Source organism: Crinia signifera, chromosome 8 (genome assembly GCF_055691185.1).
Source record: "Crinia signifera chromosome 8, ASM5569118v1, whole genome shotgun sequence".
In the NCBI taxonomy this organism is placed as follows: domain Eukaryota; kingdom Metazoa; phylum Chordata; class Amphibia; order Anura; family Myobatrachidae; genus Crinia; species Crinia signifera.
The window spans coordinates 66,846,619-66,860,454 of NC_139224.1; the positions used below are offsets into that span (position 1 = coordinate 66,846,619).

Consider the following 13,836-nt stretch of genomic DNA (forward strand, 5'->3'; position numbering starts at 1 on the left):
ACCCCCACTATTTACGTCCGGCGTGGAGTTGACTTTATATAGTGAGCCCGAAGCGTGGCGAGCGGACGCGTAATACATGTGAAGTAATGTGCGGGGCTCGCTGCGCTCGCCACGCTTCGGGCACGGTGGCTCGCTGCGCTCGCCACACTATATAAAATCAACTCCACGCCGACGTGGATAGTGGGGGGTATGAAAAGGTCGGAGGACACGTACCGCTGCACTAGCCATGCTTCGGGGTGGCGTGGGGGTGCATTTAACATTGTAAGCACCTATTAAGGTGCTTATACAATTAAAGATTGTATGTACAATTTAAAATCGCATCTCATTGCATTGTATGCCATATACAATGGTATACAATTTTAAGTGGAATACAATACGACTGAATATTGTGGGTGCCGTGATAATACACAAGTACCAAAGTTTTTTATTATTAAAACACAAATTTACTTAAAAAAGCAAGAGAGGATCACAGTTGTCTGGAAGGGGCTGACAACCACAAACACTATACATATGTCTTATGGTCTGTCAAAGAAATCTACATTTTTTTAATTTTGTATCTGTATTTTATTATAGGAATATGTATAAATATATATGTTGTATTATACACATTGTATTACATGTCATGTTTTATTTTATATATCAAACTAAATATGGTAGAGAGATGACCTTAACACCCACTGTTTTTAAAGAAACTGAGATAGGTGAGTTTATACATATTTAACAGTGAGTGTGGTATACCATCGAGCTGAAATGCGGATTAAAAACAATTGAATACCACCCAATTTGTGAATGCAAGGGCTGACGTAGGCCTACATCACATTGAATCATTCTAAGAAATGCAGCATAGGTCCCGCCGGCATCTGCAATTGTGTATGCACTTGCTGTATCTGGTACACCGGCCGCGTCCTGTTGAGAACGATCTTGCTCGGTGCACATAGTCATCTAATGTGTTCCAAGATCAATTAAGTTATTGCTGTTGGGTAAGAGTTGCACTGTCCTCTTCCCTGATCTCCTGTTTCTCCTTCATCCACTAGGTGTCACTGGAGTTACAATGGGGAATAGAAGGCGACCACAGGGAGCATGGGCACTTTAAATACAAAAATAGTGTTGCCAACTCCTCCCCTTCTACTTCCCCTCTCAGGCAGTCTTAGATTGTGCCCACAAGGGAGCAGGTCACACTTGTGCTCACTCCTGGGCATTTTGATAATAATAGATAAAGCAGCAAGTTTTTTCAATGAGGACAGGCAGATAGTTGCTGCTACAATCTGCCTACTACGTGGGAAGCCTGCTGGAGGGAGCTGGCTGCTGCTGCGGTTTGTGCTCGGCTCCCTGGCTGCAGAGACCACGTCTCTGGAGATGAAATGGGCGTCTCTCACTGAGGCATGCGCCGCGATCCAACCCCAGTCGGAGGTCAGGGCACTTAAAAGGCAGCTAAAGCACACGATTTATTTAAATCTGGCGCCATGGAGAAGAAGCTGGCGGGCGGGGGTGGAGTTACCACGCGGTGCTCCCAGCAGCCCCGGCTATCCCCAGCGTTATAGGGTGCAGGCGGCGGCCATTTTCGGTGTACTTGTTGCCGCTGGACACGCTGCTGGAGGCTCTGTGCACGCTCTCCCAAGGCTGCATGTTACAACATCCCTACTCTCCTGGTGACCGTCCTTCTACAGCTCTACCCAGTCTGTGAGTAAAGGCCCATACACACTAGTAGACTTTCATTTCAAAAGACTTTGCCAAAATCTTTGATAGATATATCTTTCACCAAAGTAGTGCGTACACACTAGACTATTTTCCTCAAAGAGCGAGAGATTTTCAGGAGGCGAAAGACTTTGCTGAAAATCTTTCATATACAAGGCTATTTACATAATGGGCTGGGTTTGAATTCCAAGGGTGGGAGCAGTGTCCATTTTAATCAGTGCATTCCTGTTCTTGGTGCCTGATTCAGAACTGATTGCTGGCAAAATCCCACCCGTGTGCACGGCAAACATTTTATTTGTAGCCGTGCACGTAGGGAGAAAATTATTCACACCATCATGTCCATTACACATTATACCACATACTAGAACGCCCATTACACAATATGCCACACACCATTGGGTGATCGGCAGTGGGTGATAGTGATGGATAGCGGGTGACAGCAGTGTAAGGGTGGTGGATGAGGGTGACGGGCAGTGGGTGATAGTGACAGATAGTGGGTGACAGCAGCATGAGGGTGATGGGCAGTGGGTGATGGTGACGGATTGTGGGTGACGGCAGCGTAAGGGTGGCCGGTGATGGTGACGGATAGTGTACTGGCTGGGGGGGGGCACATGCCATCCTGCCACCCGACACAGTCCGCTACTGGAACTTGGGCCCCTAGGATTATGGGGCCCTAGGGCAACTGCCCATCAAGCCCTTGCATTAAGATGTCCCTGAATATATACATTGCTGGCCTGTGCCAGCAATGTATATATTACTTGCTAATACGTAATCATTGGTGCCCTGTGGCACCGATAATATATACATTGCTGGTCTGTGCCAGCAATGTATATATTACTGGCTTATTAATAACATTGGTGCCCAGTGGTGCCAGTAATATATACATTGCTGGCATGTGCCAGCAATGTATATATTATTGGATTATTAATAACATTGGTGCCAGTAATATATACATTGCTGACCTGTGCCAGCAATGTATATATTACTGGCTTATTAATAACATTGGTGCCCAGTGGTGCCAGTAATATATACATTGCTGACCTGTGCCAGCAATGTATATATTACTGCATTATTAACATTATTGGTGGCCAGTGGTGCCATCAATATACACATTGCTGGCATGTGCCAGCAATGTATATATTATTGGATTATTAATAACATTGGTGCCCAGTGGTGCCAGTAATATATACATTGCTGACCTGTGCCAGCAATGTATATATTACTGGCTTATTAATAACATTGGTGCCCAGTGGTGCCAGTAATATATACATTGCTGACCTGTGCCAGCAATGTATATATTACTGCATTATTAACATTATTGGTGGCCAGTGGTGCCATCAATATACACATTGCTGGCATGTGCCAGCAATGTATATATTAATGGATTATTAATAACATTGGTGCCCAGTGGTGCCAGTAATATATACATTGCTGACCTGTGCCATCAATGTATATATTACTGCATTATTAACATTATTGGTGGCCAGTGGTGCCATCAATATACACATTGCTGGCATGTGCCAGCAATGTATATATTAATGGATTATTAATAACATTGGTGCCCAGTGGTGCCAGTAATATATACATTGCTGACCTGTGCCAGCAATGTATATATTACTGGCTTATTAATAACATTGGTGCCCAGTGGTGCCAGTAATATATACATTGCTGACATGTGCCAGCAATGTATATATTACTGCATTATAAATATCATTGGTGGCCAGTGGTGGCAGAAATATATACATTGCTGGCATGTGCCAGCAATGTATATATCACTGCCTTTAACATTGGTGGTCAGCGGAGGAGCAGGGAGGATGCGGCCAGTGGGCTGGGGGCGGGGCGTTCGGCTGGGGGGCGGGGCGCTCCGACGTGCTGCTGTGTAGCCGGAAGGAGGGGGAGAGGAGGCTGCGCTGCGTACATGTCTGCAGCCTGTGACCGGACAGCGTGGGAGCGAGGAGAGGTGAGTATAAGCAGGGGGAGGGAGCGGGCGGTCAGCTGGGCTGAAAGTCTGTGATCTTTCAGCCCGGCTGCCGTACACATTTAGCGATGATGGCTAAAAAACCAGCCATCATCGCTAGATGTGCTGGTAAAACCAGCAGACTTTCCACCTCGCTAGTGATGATGCGGGAGCGCGCATCATCGCTAGTCGGGGATCTCTGGCCCATACACACTAGGCGATTTTCAGCTGAAAATCGGTCAAAACACCCGTTTTGACCGATTTTCAGCTGAAAATCGTCAAGTGTGTATGGGCCTTTACAGTGGGGGTTTAGAGCTAGGTGAAGATAGTTTGGCTGTGTTAAATATTAGGGCTATAGCGCTCCCTGTGTGTGTATGTATATATGTGTGTGTGTGTGTGTGTGTGTGTGTATATATATATATATATATATATATATATATATATGTGTATATATATATATATATATATATATATGTGTATATATATATGTGTATATATATATGTGTATATATATATGTGTATATATATATATATATATATATATATATATATATATATATATATATATATATATATATATATATATATATATATATATATATATATATATATATATATATATATATATATATATATATATATATAAATATATATATATATATATATAAATATGTATGTATGTATGTACAGGGCGATGCCGGCACTCCAGTCCTCTTGCGTCTTAGGTGCCTGGTGCCTTCGCTGAGCGGGCAGCTGCGCTGGACGCTGGATGCAGGCGGGGGGTATAGCGCGGCACTCAGGGCGGAATGAAATCAAACAACAGGAGCCATACCTTGCGGTTGACGTTTCAGCCTTTCGGCTTTTTCGGCATGTTAGCTGTTTTGATAAAAGCCGAAAGGCTGAAACGTCAACCGCAAGGTATGGCTCCTGTTGTTTGATTTCATTCCGCCCTGAGTGCCGCGCTATACCCCCCGCCTATATATATATATATATATATATATATATATATTCAAAAGGTCAAAAAGAACGTCACTCCCGGCTCTTGTAAGTTGTCAAATAGATTTTATCTGTATGTGCCAACGACGTTTCGAGCCTGTGGCTCGTCTTCAGGACGAGCCACAGGCTCGAAACGCCGTTGGCACATACAGATAAAATCTATTTGACAACTTACAAGAGCCGGGAGTGACGTTCTTTTTGACCTTTTGACTTGCATGTACCAGAGGGTTCCTCTGGATGAACGGGCACTCACTCACTCACTTGCGGGTTGGCCTTAATCCTTAATTGGTCGGGTGCCTCGTCACAGGGTATGTAGACTTTTGTGAGGTTGGACGTAGCACTCCAGACACTTTGGTAATCCAAAATAGAAAGTCTTTATTGAGAACGTTTCAATACTTGCGTAGGAGCCTGACGAAAATACGCAAGTATTGAAACGTTGCTTGTTCTCAATAAAGACTTTCTATTTTGGATTACCAAAGTGTCTGGAGTTCTACGTCCAACCTCGCAAAAGGACTGCCTGAGAGGGGAATTAGAAGGGGAGGAGTTGGCCACACTGATTTTATATTTAAAGTGCCCATGCTCTCTGTGGTCGCCTTCTATTCCCCAGTGTAACTCCAGTGACACCGGTGGACTCGGAGAAAAGGATTTACGGTAAGTACAAAATCCCTCTTTGTGTTTGAGCCGTGTTTTCTTTTGTAAACTAATCATCATGGCATAAAAATTCCTGTTTAAATGCTCAAACAGGTAATTTTCCACATTTGAGCTTGCCACCCCTGGGGTTCGCAAGCTGAAATACCTGCGGCGACAGGTGGTCATGCCCGTCAAGAGCAGCAATTGAATGGATAAATCTGGCCCTCAGTGAGAAGTTAAGGGGGGGGGGGGAATATACAGTATAATATATATCTAGGAAATTTATACATGTTCGGCGTACACAGAGTTGGGAAATGATGTGCTGGCCAGGGGCATAAATATAGTGGGTTGGGGGGGCGTGGATCTCCGGGGCTCCGCAAATATCCTGCTATACTCTCCTGACCCGGGGACCGTGGCCCTCTCTCCCTTCTCCCTCTCCTCCATAAGCATCTCCTGCACGTCCTGTGGCGCCCACTGACCTCGCGCTGGGTTCCCGTCTCCTGCTGCGCCGGCTCTGGCCTGTGTGCGGGACTCCCGGGCGCCATCTTTAAATCACCGGCATCCTCTTTTCAGAGCTTCCCCGGAGTGCGACGGCGGCTGGGGCTCTATGGTGACTGGGTCCCTGAGGCTGCCGATCCCAGTTCTCTCCGCAGTGACTGCTTCTGCTGCCGAGGGGTGGAGGAGCCAGTGTCCGGGTCCTGTGTGTGCCTGCGCCCTGCGGTGGCGGGCGCCATTTTGGATTCCTCCCTTCCTCCGTCTCTGGCTGAATTTGAAGCTGGAAGGGTGCTGATGCTCCCCTGTCTGTTTCCATTTGTGTAAGCTGTTCTGATTGGGACATTGAATTATACAGTAATTGCCTGTTGATCCTTCTGCTGAAGGTGGTGTGCTAGCCACCACTGACATACTTTGTGTCAATTATACTGCCTCACCTATTCTCCCATCTATGACAATGGAATCTCAGATACATCTTATCCTGCGTGAAATATACGCTTCCTCTGCCAGACTGCTTTTACATCTGGATGAGATTCGGGAGGGTAACTTATCCTTTTCCAGAAATCCAGAACAATGTGTTGCAGTTGCTAGGGGAGATGCATCTGTGCCTGGTGATATGATGGCCCCAGCTGTTTCTTCGCCAGATTCTGTTTTGCATGATCTGCAGGCTGTTACTCTTCCTCACCGTACATCTCCTAAAGCTCCTATGCTTGTTGGTGAGGGGGGGGGGGGGGGGGGGGAGCTGCTACTATACTTCCCTGTCGTCCAGTGGCTATGGGGTCCTCGCAGGAGGCCTCTTCTGCTGCTACAGCTGCCGTCGCACCACACCTTGAGCGTGCCTGCACTTTAATTTTGGCTACACCAAAGTTTACCTACAAGTGTCGGATTGAATGTCATCTCATGGAGAGACTCTATTCAGACGCTACGGATCCTGTTATGCATCAACCTGAGGTCACCTGCAACTTGGTCTTCATACAAGGATCTTGTTATAATGCCGGCGCTATCCTTTTGGATCATATTGTGGCAACCTGCGCTGTAGACTTGGCTACAGAACTTGCTCTATATACATCTCCGTTGCTGGCGGAGGATTGGCCGGATTAATATTTTTACCTCCAATGCCTTTTGGCATAATGACTCTTGTGATTATGTATAGGTGTGTCAGTCCTGTCTTGCTTATTATTTTCCTGATTAGAGCCCGGTCAGTTTTTCTCATGAAAACTATAAAAAAAAATGTACTTCTGTCTCAGTGTACCAGTCCTGGGGCCCTTACAGCTCCTGTTTATGTTTACCTTTTGAACATATATTTTCATGTGGGCATGACAAAATTGAAATTGTTTTGCTATTTCTAAATGTGGCAGTTATTCCTATGCTAGTTAATAGGATATCTTGTTGTCAGAGGGAGAGACGGGTTCTCCACAGACAATTAAAATCCTTGAATATTACCAAGCCATGGCCCCAGTTAACCCATACGCTTATTATCCGATCACTATATGGGGGAGGGAGGGGGATGTTTAGGTAGGTATGGTCGTGTAGGGGGTGGAAGGAATGAGTAAATTAGGTTTTTTAGGTTAGCTAATATAGCTGATGGCCACTAATTTATCTCTTTTTAGTGATGGGTAGTATAGTTTGTTGGGGGGAATGGTGGGCCGTTAGGGATCCAAGTATACCTAGGTTGGGGTTAGGTCATACAGGGTGGGGGTTTTTTGGGGAGGTTTGTTTTGGGGGGTTTTGCTTTGGGTAGTGTAGGTAGTACCTTAGTTAGTGGTAATTAAGTTTTATTTTCATTCCCTATTTTTATTCCTTCTATTCCCTGTTTGCTCAGACATCTGATCTTGCAACAATCTTTTCTAGAATGTCTTTACCATGCCATTAGCATATGTTGTATTTTAGTGAGACATTTTACCATATATATCTGTGCGTTATATATTCCCTACTGCCACAAGTACAAATGGCGCCTTTGGATGATGGTAGTTCATATATCCTGTAATGCAAAACTTTTTTCATATCTCTGTATTGTGTTTTACTATATGTGTGCCCTATGGATGTCTATTTACCAACTATGCGGGATCTGATGCTTGGGCTTGTTACATTTACTGTATACGCAGGGGGGGAAAGTATGTTTGTTGTATCTCAAAAACCCCAATAAAAATTATTGAATTAAAAAAAGAGCAGCAATTGAATAGCTTAGTCAGGTGCGCAGGAGATCTAGCTGCTGGCATGCTACAATTGGATTCATACAAACTGTAAGGTCAGAACATAAATAGAAATGTCCACCTGTCCTTAAACTATTAATACAAGTTGCCCTTGGCAGCCAATCCACTTCTAGCTATAATTTGTATAGGACATTTTTTATAGAATAGCCCAGAACTGTCACACTCTGAGTGTGTGTATAACGCTGGGCGGAGTCATACACTCAGACTCTTCACACACACTATAGCTGCCACAGGGCTCCAAACACGTGACCCATAGTGAGCACACATTCCCTGCACACATCCCCACACACATTGTCACCCACCCCACCACAGACCTGCTATTTACCGCAGAACACATCCCGACCTCCAGTGATGTCACCGCTGGAGGCGTGGTATTGCGCCCATAAGGGGCGTGCCTCCATCTAGTGACACCCCCCCCCCCCCCAAACCCTGCTGCCGAGGGAGGAGCCGCTCTCCCTCTAGCCCGGCGCAATCCTCACTCCTTCATTCCCACCCGCCGCAGCCAGCCATCTGCCCACCCTGCCCAGCTCCTCCCTCCCAAGGTTAGCGGTATGCAGCTTGTGCCGGACTGAGTACGGCGCTGCAATGCTGAGAGGGGCGCCGCCAGCATAGAGCACTGGCCGCAGTGGGTTGTCGCTTGCGGGAACATCCTCCTACACGCCAACAGCAGGCTCCCACACACTGAGGTGAGTGGCAATGGGGTCAGGTTTGTGGCTGGCTGTGTAACAATGCCCCCTGTGCTATGACCGCAATAGTGGGGACGGGGGGAGGGAGAGAGAGAATACAGCCGGAGGTCATTTAAAAAAAACAGCCCCAGGAAAGAATCACCTGGGAAAAATTGCTGATGGACTAATAGTTTATGCCTAAACCATGCTTTGTTGCTGGGGATAGAGGGAGAAGAGGCTGTACTGCTATATCTAACCCTAAACCTTCCCCCCTTTCCCCCTCTGCAGCCTAAACCTAACCTACATCCCCTCGCTACGCTCACCACCTATTCTATTCTCCCTCTATGCGGGTCGGGGACCCCCGCGAGGGAGAAGAGCCGGTGGCCGTCGGGAACCCGTCTGTCAGTGTTTTAGCAGTCGTGATCCCGACGTTGGGTAAATGACTGTCGGGACCCCGTCCGGCACCCCCTCCCACATACTAAATCTTAATCCCTCCCTCCCAGAGTCTCATTCCTGGCCCTCCCTCAGCGTCAACTCTGACCCTCCCTCCCTCAGCGTCAACCCTGACCCAGCCTCCCTCTCTCTCAGCGTCAACCCTGACCCAGCCTCCCTCTCTCTCAGCGTCAACCCTGACCCAGCCTCCCTCTCTCTCAGCGTCAACCCTGACCCAGCCTCCCTCTCTCTCAGCGTCAACCCTGACCCAGCCTCCCTCTCTCTCAGCGTCAACCCTGACCCAGCCTCCCTCTCTCTCAGCGTCAACCCTGACCCAGCCTCCCTCTCTCTCAGCGTCAACCCTGACCATATGGCGTTTACAATTTGCCGGCAGTCGGGATCCCGGCAGTCGGAATCCCGACCGCCGAAATCCCGAAACTTTCTCCCTCCGTGGGTGTCCACGACACCCATAGAAGGAGAATAAAATAGCGTGCCGAGCGTAGCGAGGCACCGGGCCCACTGCGTGGCGAACGCAGCGAGCCCGCAAGGGGGGGGCGCTCCACGTCCCCCCCATGTCGGGATTCCGACCGCCGGCATTACATATCGGATCCTTTAAGGGGGGCAGAGCCCCTTACTACGGTGTGAAGAGCACCTAGTTCTTAATATATATGATCACTAGAAGCTGGTTGCTATGGGATACTTCTCCACATGTCCTCTTTAGTAGGTTTGATGTGGGTCCTTATTTGTTTGAGCATCAGTGCAGTAATATTGTGGCCATAAAAAGTGAGGTTTCTGTGTTACACCACATTTTTGTGAAGAGACTTTGCTTATCCAATAAAAGTTAGCCGTTAAGATATGTTCGAATTCATTTTTTTTTCTCTATTACAATGGCTATGCTAAATAATTTCAACTGCATAAACATTAATATGTGTTTACTTTTTAATTGTTTGGTTAATGTCATGCAATTGATTAATTCAAATTGTTGTTAATTGCACAGTACTTTCTCAAACAATTATTCTAATGAGATTTAATTGTTTAATAGCATATATAGGTGCAGCATATTGTAACCCTGTACTGCCCATTTTGTTTGCTAACTCTACAACTCATGCACATCTGCATATTGTCTATATTCCATCAAAATTTTGCAAAAATTTTTTAAATAGTACCAGCATGTTGAAAAATCTAACCTTAATTACGCAGTCTGTGGAAAAGTCTGAGAAGTGTATAAATACAGTGACTGTGCTGCCGATAAGTTACTGCATGGCAAAAATGGGCTAAAGTAGTATTATTATCAGGCTATTCAGTTATAGTACATTTTTATTGTGCAGTAAATTACAAATTTTTCAGCCGATCACACATCCGGTGTTAGTACAAGTTGAAGTACTCCATTGAAGTTTTTTTCTACTGTATTTCAGTTTTTGAGTTTAATTGTGTACGAAGGCTGAGGCATTTTCAAAAGGCATATAGACAGTTTTTTAAACAGAACCTGTGGTACTATATAACATTTTTTTGTTTATAGTGATATATATAATAAACCTAATACTGCACATAGGGGGTTATTTTGATGTTCAGCGTCTGTGCATGTGCAGATGCTTGGTGTGAGTGGACGTGGCAAACTACTTGTTCGCCGCCCCGTTTATACCTAGCAGTGCGGGTGTGGGGCGGCAGAGGGACGCGCTCATGGGAACGCCCAGTGTTTCAGGGGCATTCCCATGAAAACTCTGGGCATAACCAAGTTAATGCACTGAATACGAGGGTCAGAAATTGTTCGGCTGAACTACAAACTGATATTTCTATCTTTTTCTTCTTTTACAGAATAAAAGGCTAGGGTCTCTAAATAAATTCAAGGCAAAATCACGCTCCATTCTCCTGGCCACTGATGTTGCAAGTCGAGGGCTTGATATTCCACATGTGGACGTTGTTATAAACTTTGACATCCCTACCCATTCTAAGGTGAGCAATTACAAATTACACACAAAGCTGTTACATATGCATTGATGAAAGCTATATTAGGCCACTAGCCTGAGGTATCCGGCGTTGCTTGTGTTTGGTTGTGCAAATTAGCTGTAGTTGAACTTATCATTTTCTTTTTTTTAAGCTTGACTGGTCCTCCAATAGACCCAGGAGGTGACTGTCATTTTTATTGATGAGGTTTTGTCTGTAGTCATGGGGTGGGGTATTTCTATTTAAATTTTTTTGAAATGTTCATTTTATTTTTTTAATTTTGTATTTCTTCTGGTATTTTTTGCGAGACTCTTGCTGCTGCTTTTTTTAGGGGTATCAGAGTGCACTCTGCCCAGAGATTGATTAAGTTTAGAAGACATTGTAGCTCACCTGAACTCCCAACCCTTCAAATTTTGCTTCCCAAACCAATTGTCACCCCTCTGAAGTTTTCATCTAAAACTGGCTACTGAAAGGGCCCACAACAGGCTCCCCTGGTCAATTTGACTCCCACAAACAGGAAGTCACACCAGGAACCCAAGCACTCAATTAGGCATCACAGACCATTTGTCCTCCTTCTGACTTTTCCTTCAAAATCCAGTTGTGGAAGGCCCAGAACATGCTCTCCAGGTAAAAGGTCTGCTAACTTGACATGCGACAGAGGTCCTGGCGACTCCAATAGGCATCCCAGACTATATGCCATCCTTCTCTGAACGTCTTATCCAAGTAAACATTATGTAGACCCAATCAAACCACCTCATATTGGTTTCGTCCAAATCGGTTCGACTGCATACTGGACAATAAATAACAGACGACAAATGTGTAAGATGTTTATCTACATAAAGATTGTTGAAAAATGGACATTGAAGCAGGTCTTTTATTTGGCCTGGAAACAATGCACTGTATAAAAGTATACTGAATAAAAAGGGGGCTCATGATTTTTTGTAAGTTCCAAATGCGTCATCCAGTTTTGTGAGACCCTCAATGAAATGGCATTTCCCCTCCTATTTACTGTTATAACAGATTTAGGGGCAGATTTATTAAACTTGGAGAAGAGATAAACTGGAGAAAAGGTAAAAGGAGATAAAGCACCAGCCGATCAGCTGCCAACTGTCTTTTTCAAACACAGCTGATTGGCTGTGCTTTATCTCCTTTTACCTTTTCTCCGCTTTATCTCCAGTTTATCTCTTTTCCAAGCTTAATAAATCTCACCCTTAGTCATAAAGTAGAAGACCTATGCAAATGGCATTAATAGGGATCTACGTTAATTCTCCTCATTCTTCATTGTCCATTATTAAGTTTTAAAATTATGCATAATAGGCCTCATGTGCTTTACCCGGCCTTTCTCTCTCTCTCTCATAGGATTACATACACAGAGTGGGGAGAACAGCTCGTGCTGGAAGATCAGGGAAAGCAATCACATTTGTGACGCAGTAAGTTATTTTTTTTTTTTTTTTTACTACCCATAGTTAGTATCATAATTAAGCCCTATTAAATCCGATGGACACTTGTCCAATTCATGTAGGTGTTTCAGAATGAACTGCCATTTTGGACATTGTGATTCAGCAGCAGATATGGAAGACTGAGGACAGTTTTTATTTTAAGATATATTGGCTCAGTTGTAATATTAAGTGTGTTTTCAACAGTAGATTTGGTGCAGTTATTAAGATTCTCAAAGCTGCTTCAAGTTGCTTAGTAATCTGCATCAGAAATGTTATGTTGTGATGGGGCAGAAGTATTAAGCCTTATGCAGCCCACACACGCACCGATTCCAGCGTGCGTTGTGGGCTCAACTAGCACTCACAGCATCGCATCGTATGCCTTGTGCATACAATGTGCATGCGATGCTGTGCTAGAAAAAGCTAGTACAAAAAGTATGTGCAGCACATACTTTTTGTACTGTACGATGAGATGCCGCGGGAGCGCGCACCCCATCGTACAGCATCGCACCGCCGGCATCGGCGCGTGTGTGGGCTGCATTAACCAGAGATAAATGCAAGGGTGATAAGGAGAGATAAACGTCCAGCCAATCAGCTCTTTACTGACTTTTTTCAAACACAGCCTGTAACATGGCAGTTAGCAGGTGATTGGCTGGACCTTTATCTCTCCTTATCTTAATAGGCTTAATACATCTGCCCCAATATTCCATTTCTTATACAGATACATCCGCATTCACACACCGACTATAGACATGCTGGATATCATTTTACTCAGGAGAAGCTGCTTGCATTTGATTTGCAAATAAGATGCAATGACTCCTGTACTGATGCAATGAAGCACAAAAAGTACTGCATGCAGATACTTTTTGTCCTTTACAATATTGTAGCTACGGGGACGCGCATCGCATATCCGCAGGTACATTATCGCACATGAGATGCGTTTTGTACTTTAAAAGTACCAACGGATGCGATATTCGCAACATGTATGGGCACCTTTAGGCAACTGCAGTCTGATGCTTAATATCAGGATCATTCTGTGTGGTTATTATTAACAAAACTAGCCACAATGGTGTTTAGACAAGACTGTAATGCCCATTTCAGACCACACTTAAAAATCAGTATTTTGCCGATTTTTTTAACCGTTTTAAAACTGTAATCTGTGCGGTCTGAAAGGTGCAGAACCACTTTACCGTTTTACAAAAGCCGTTTTTGTAAAACAGTTAAAATGGAGGGTCCTACCCGTTTCAGACCTGGTATTTTGGCATCAAAATCGGGTCTGAAACGGTATTTAGGACCCAGCCAATGAGCTGGGTCCTAAATTCAGCGCAGTGAATATTTAATGAGCGCTCATAAGAAAAGTGACTTTCTGAAAATGG

The 13,836-nt window shown here is 44.8% G+C and overlaps 1 protein-coding gene across 2 annotated transcripts in view; it reads left to right on the top strand.

Annotated features, from left to right (window-relative positions):
• Positions 1 to 13,836, top strand: part of DDX47 (DEAD-box helicase 47) — a 45,319-nt gene that overhangs the window by 19,153 nt on the left and 12,330 nt on the right. For both annotated transcript variants that reach the window (XM_083156620.1, XM_083156622.1), the window contains exons 9-10: positions 10,896 to 11,033; positions 12,384 to 12,454. In XM_083156620.1, coding sequence (XP_083012746.1) covers positions 10,896 to 11,033; positions 12,384 to 12,454 — 209 coding nt within the window. The remainder of the gene's footprint in view (positions 1 to 10,895; positions 11,034 to 12,383; positions 12,455 to 13,836) is intronic.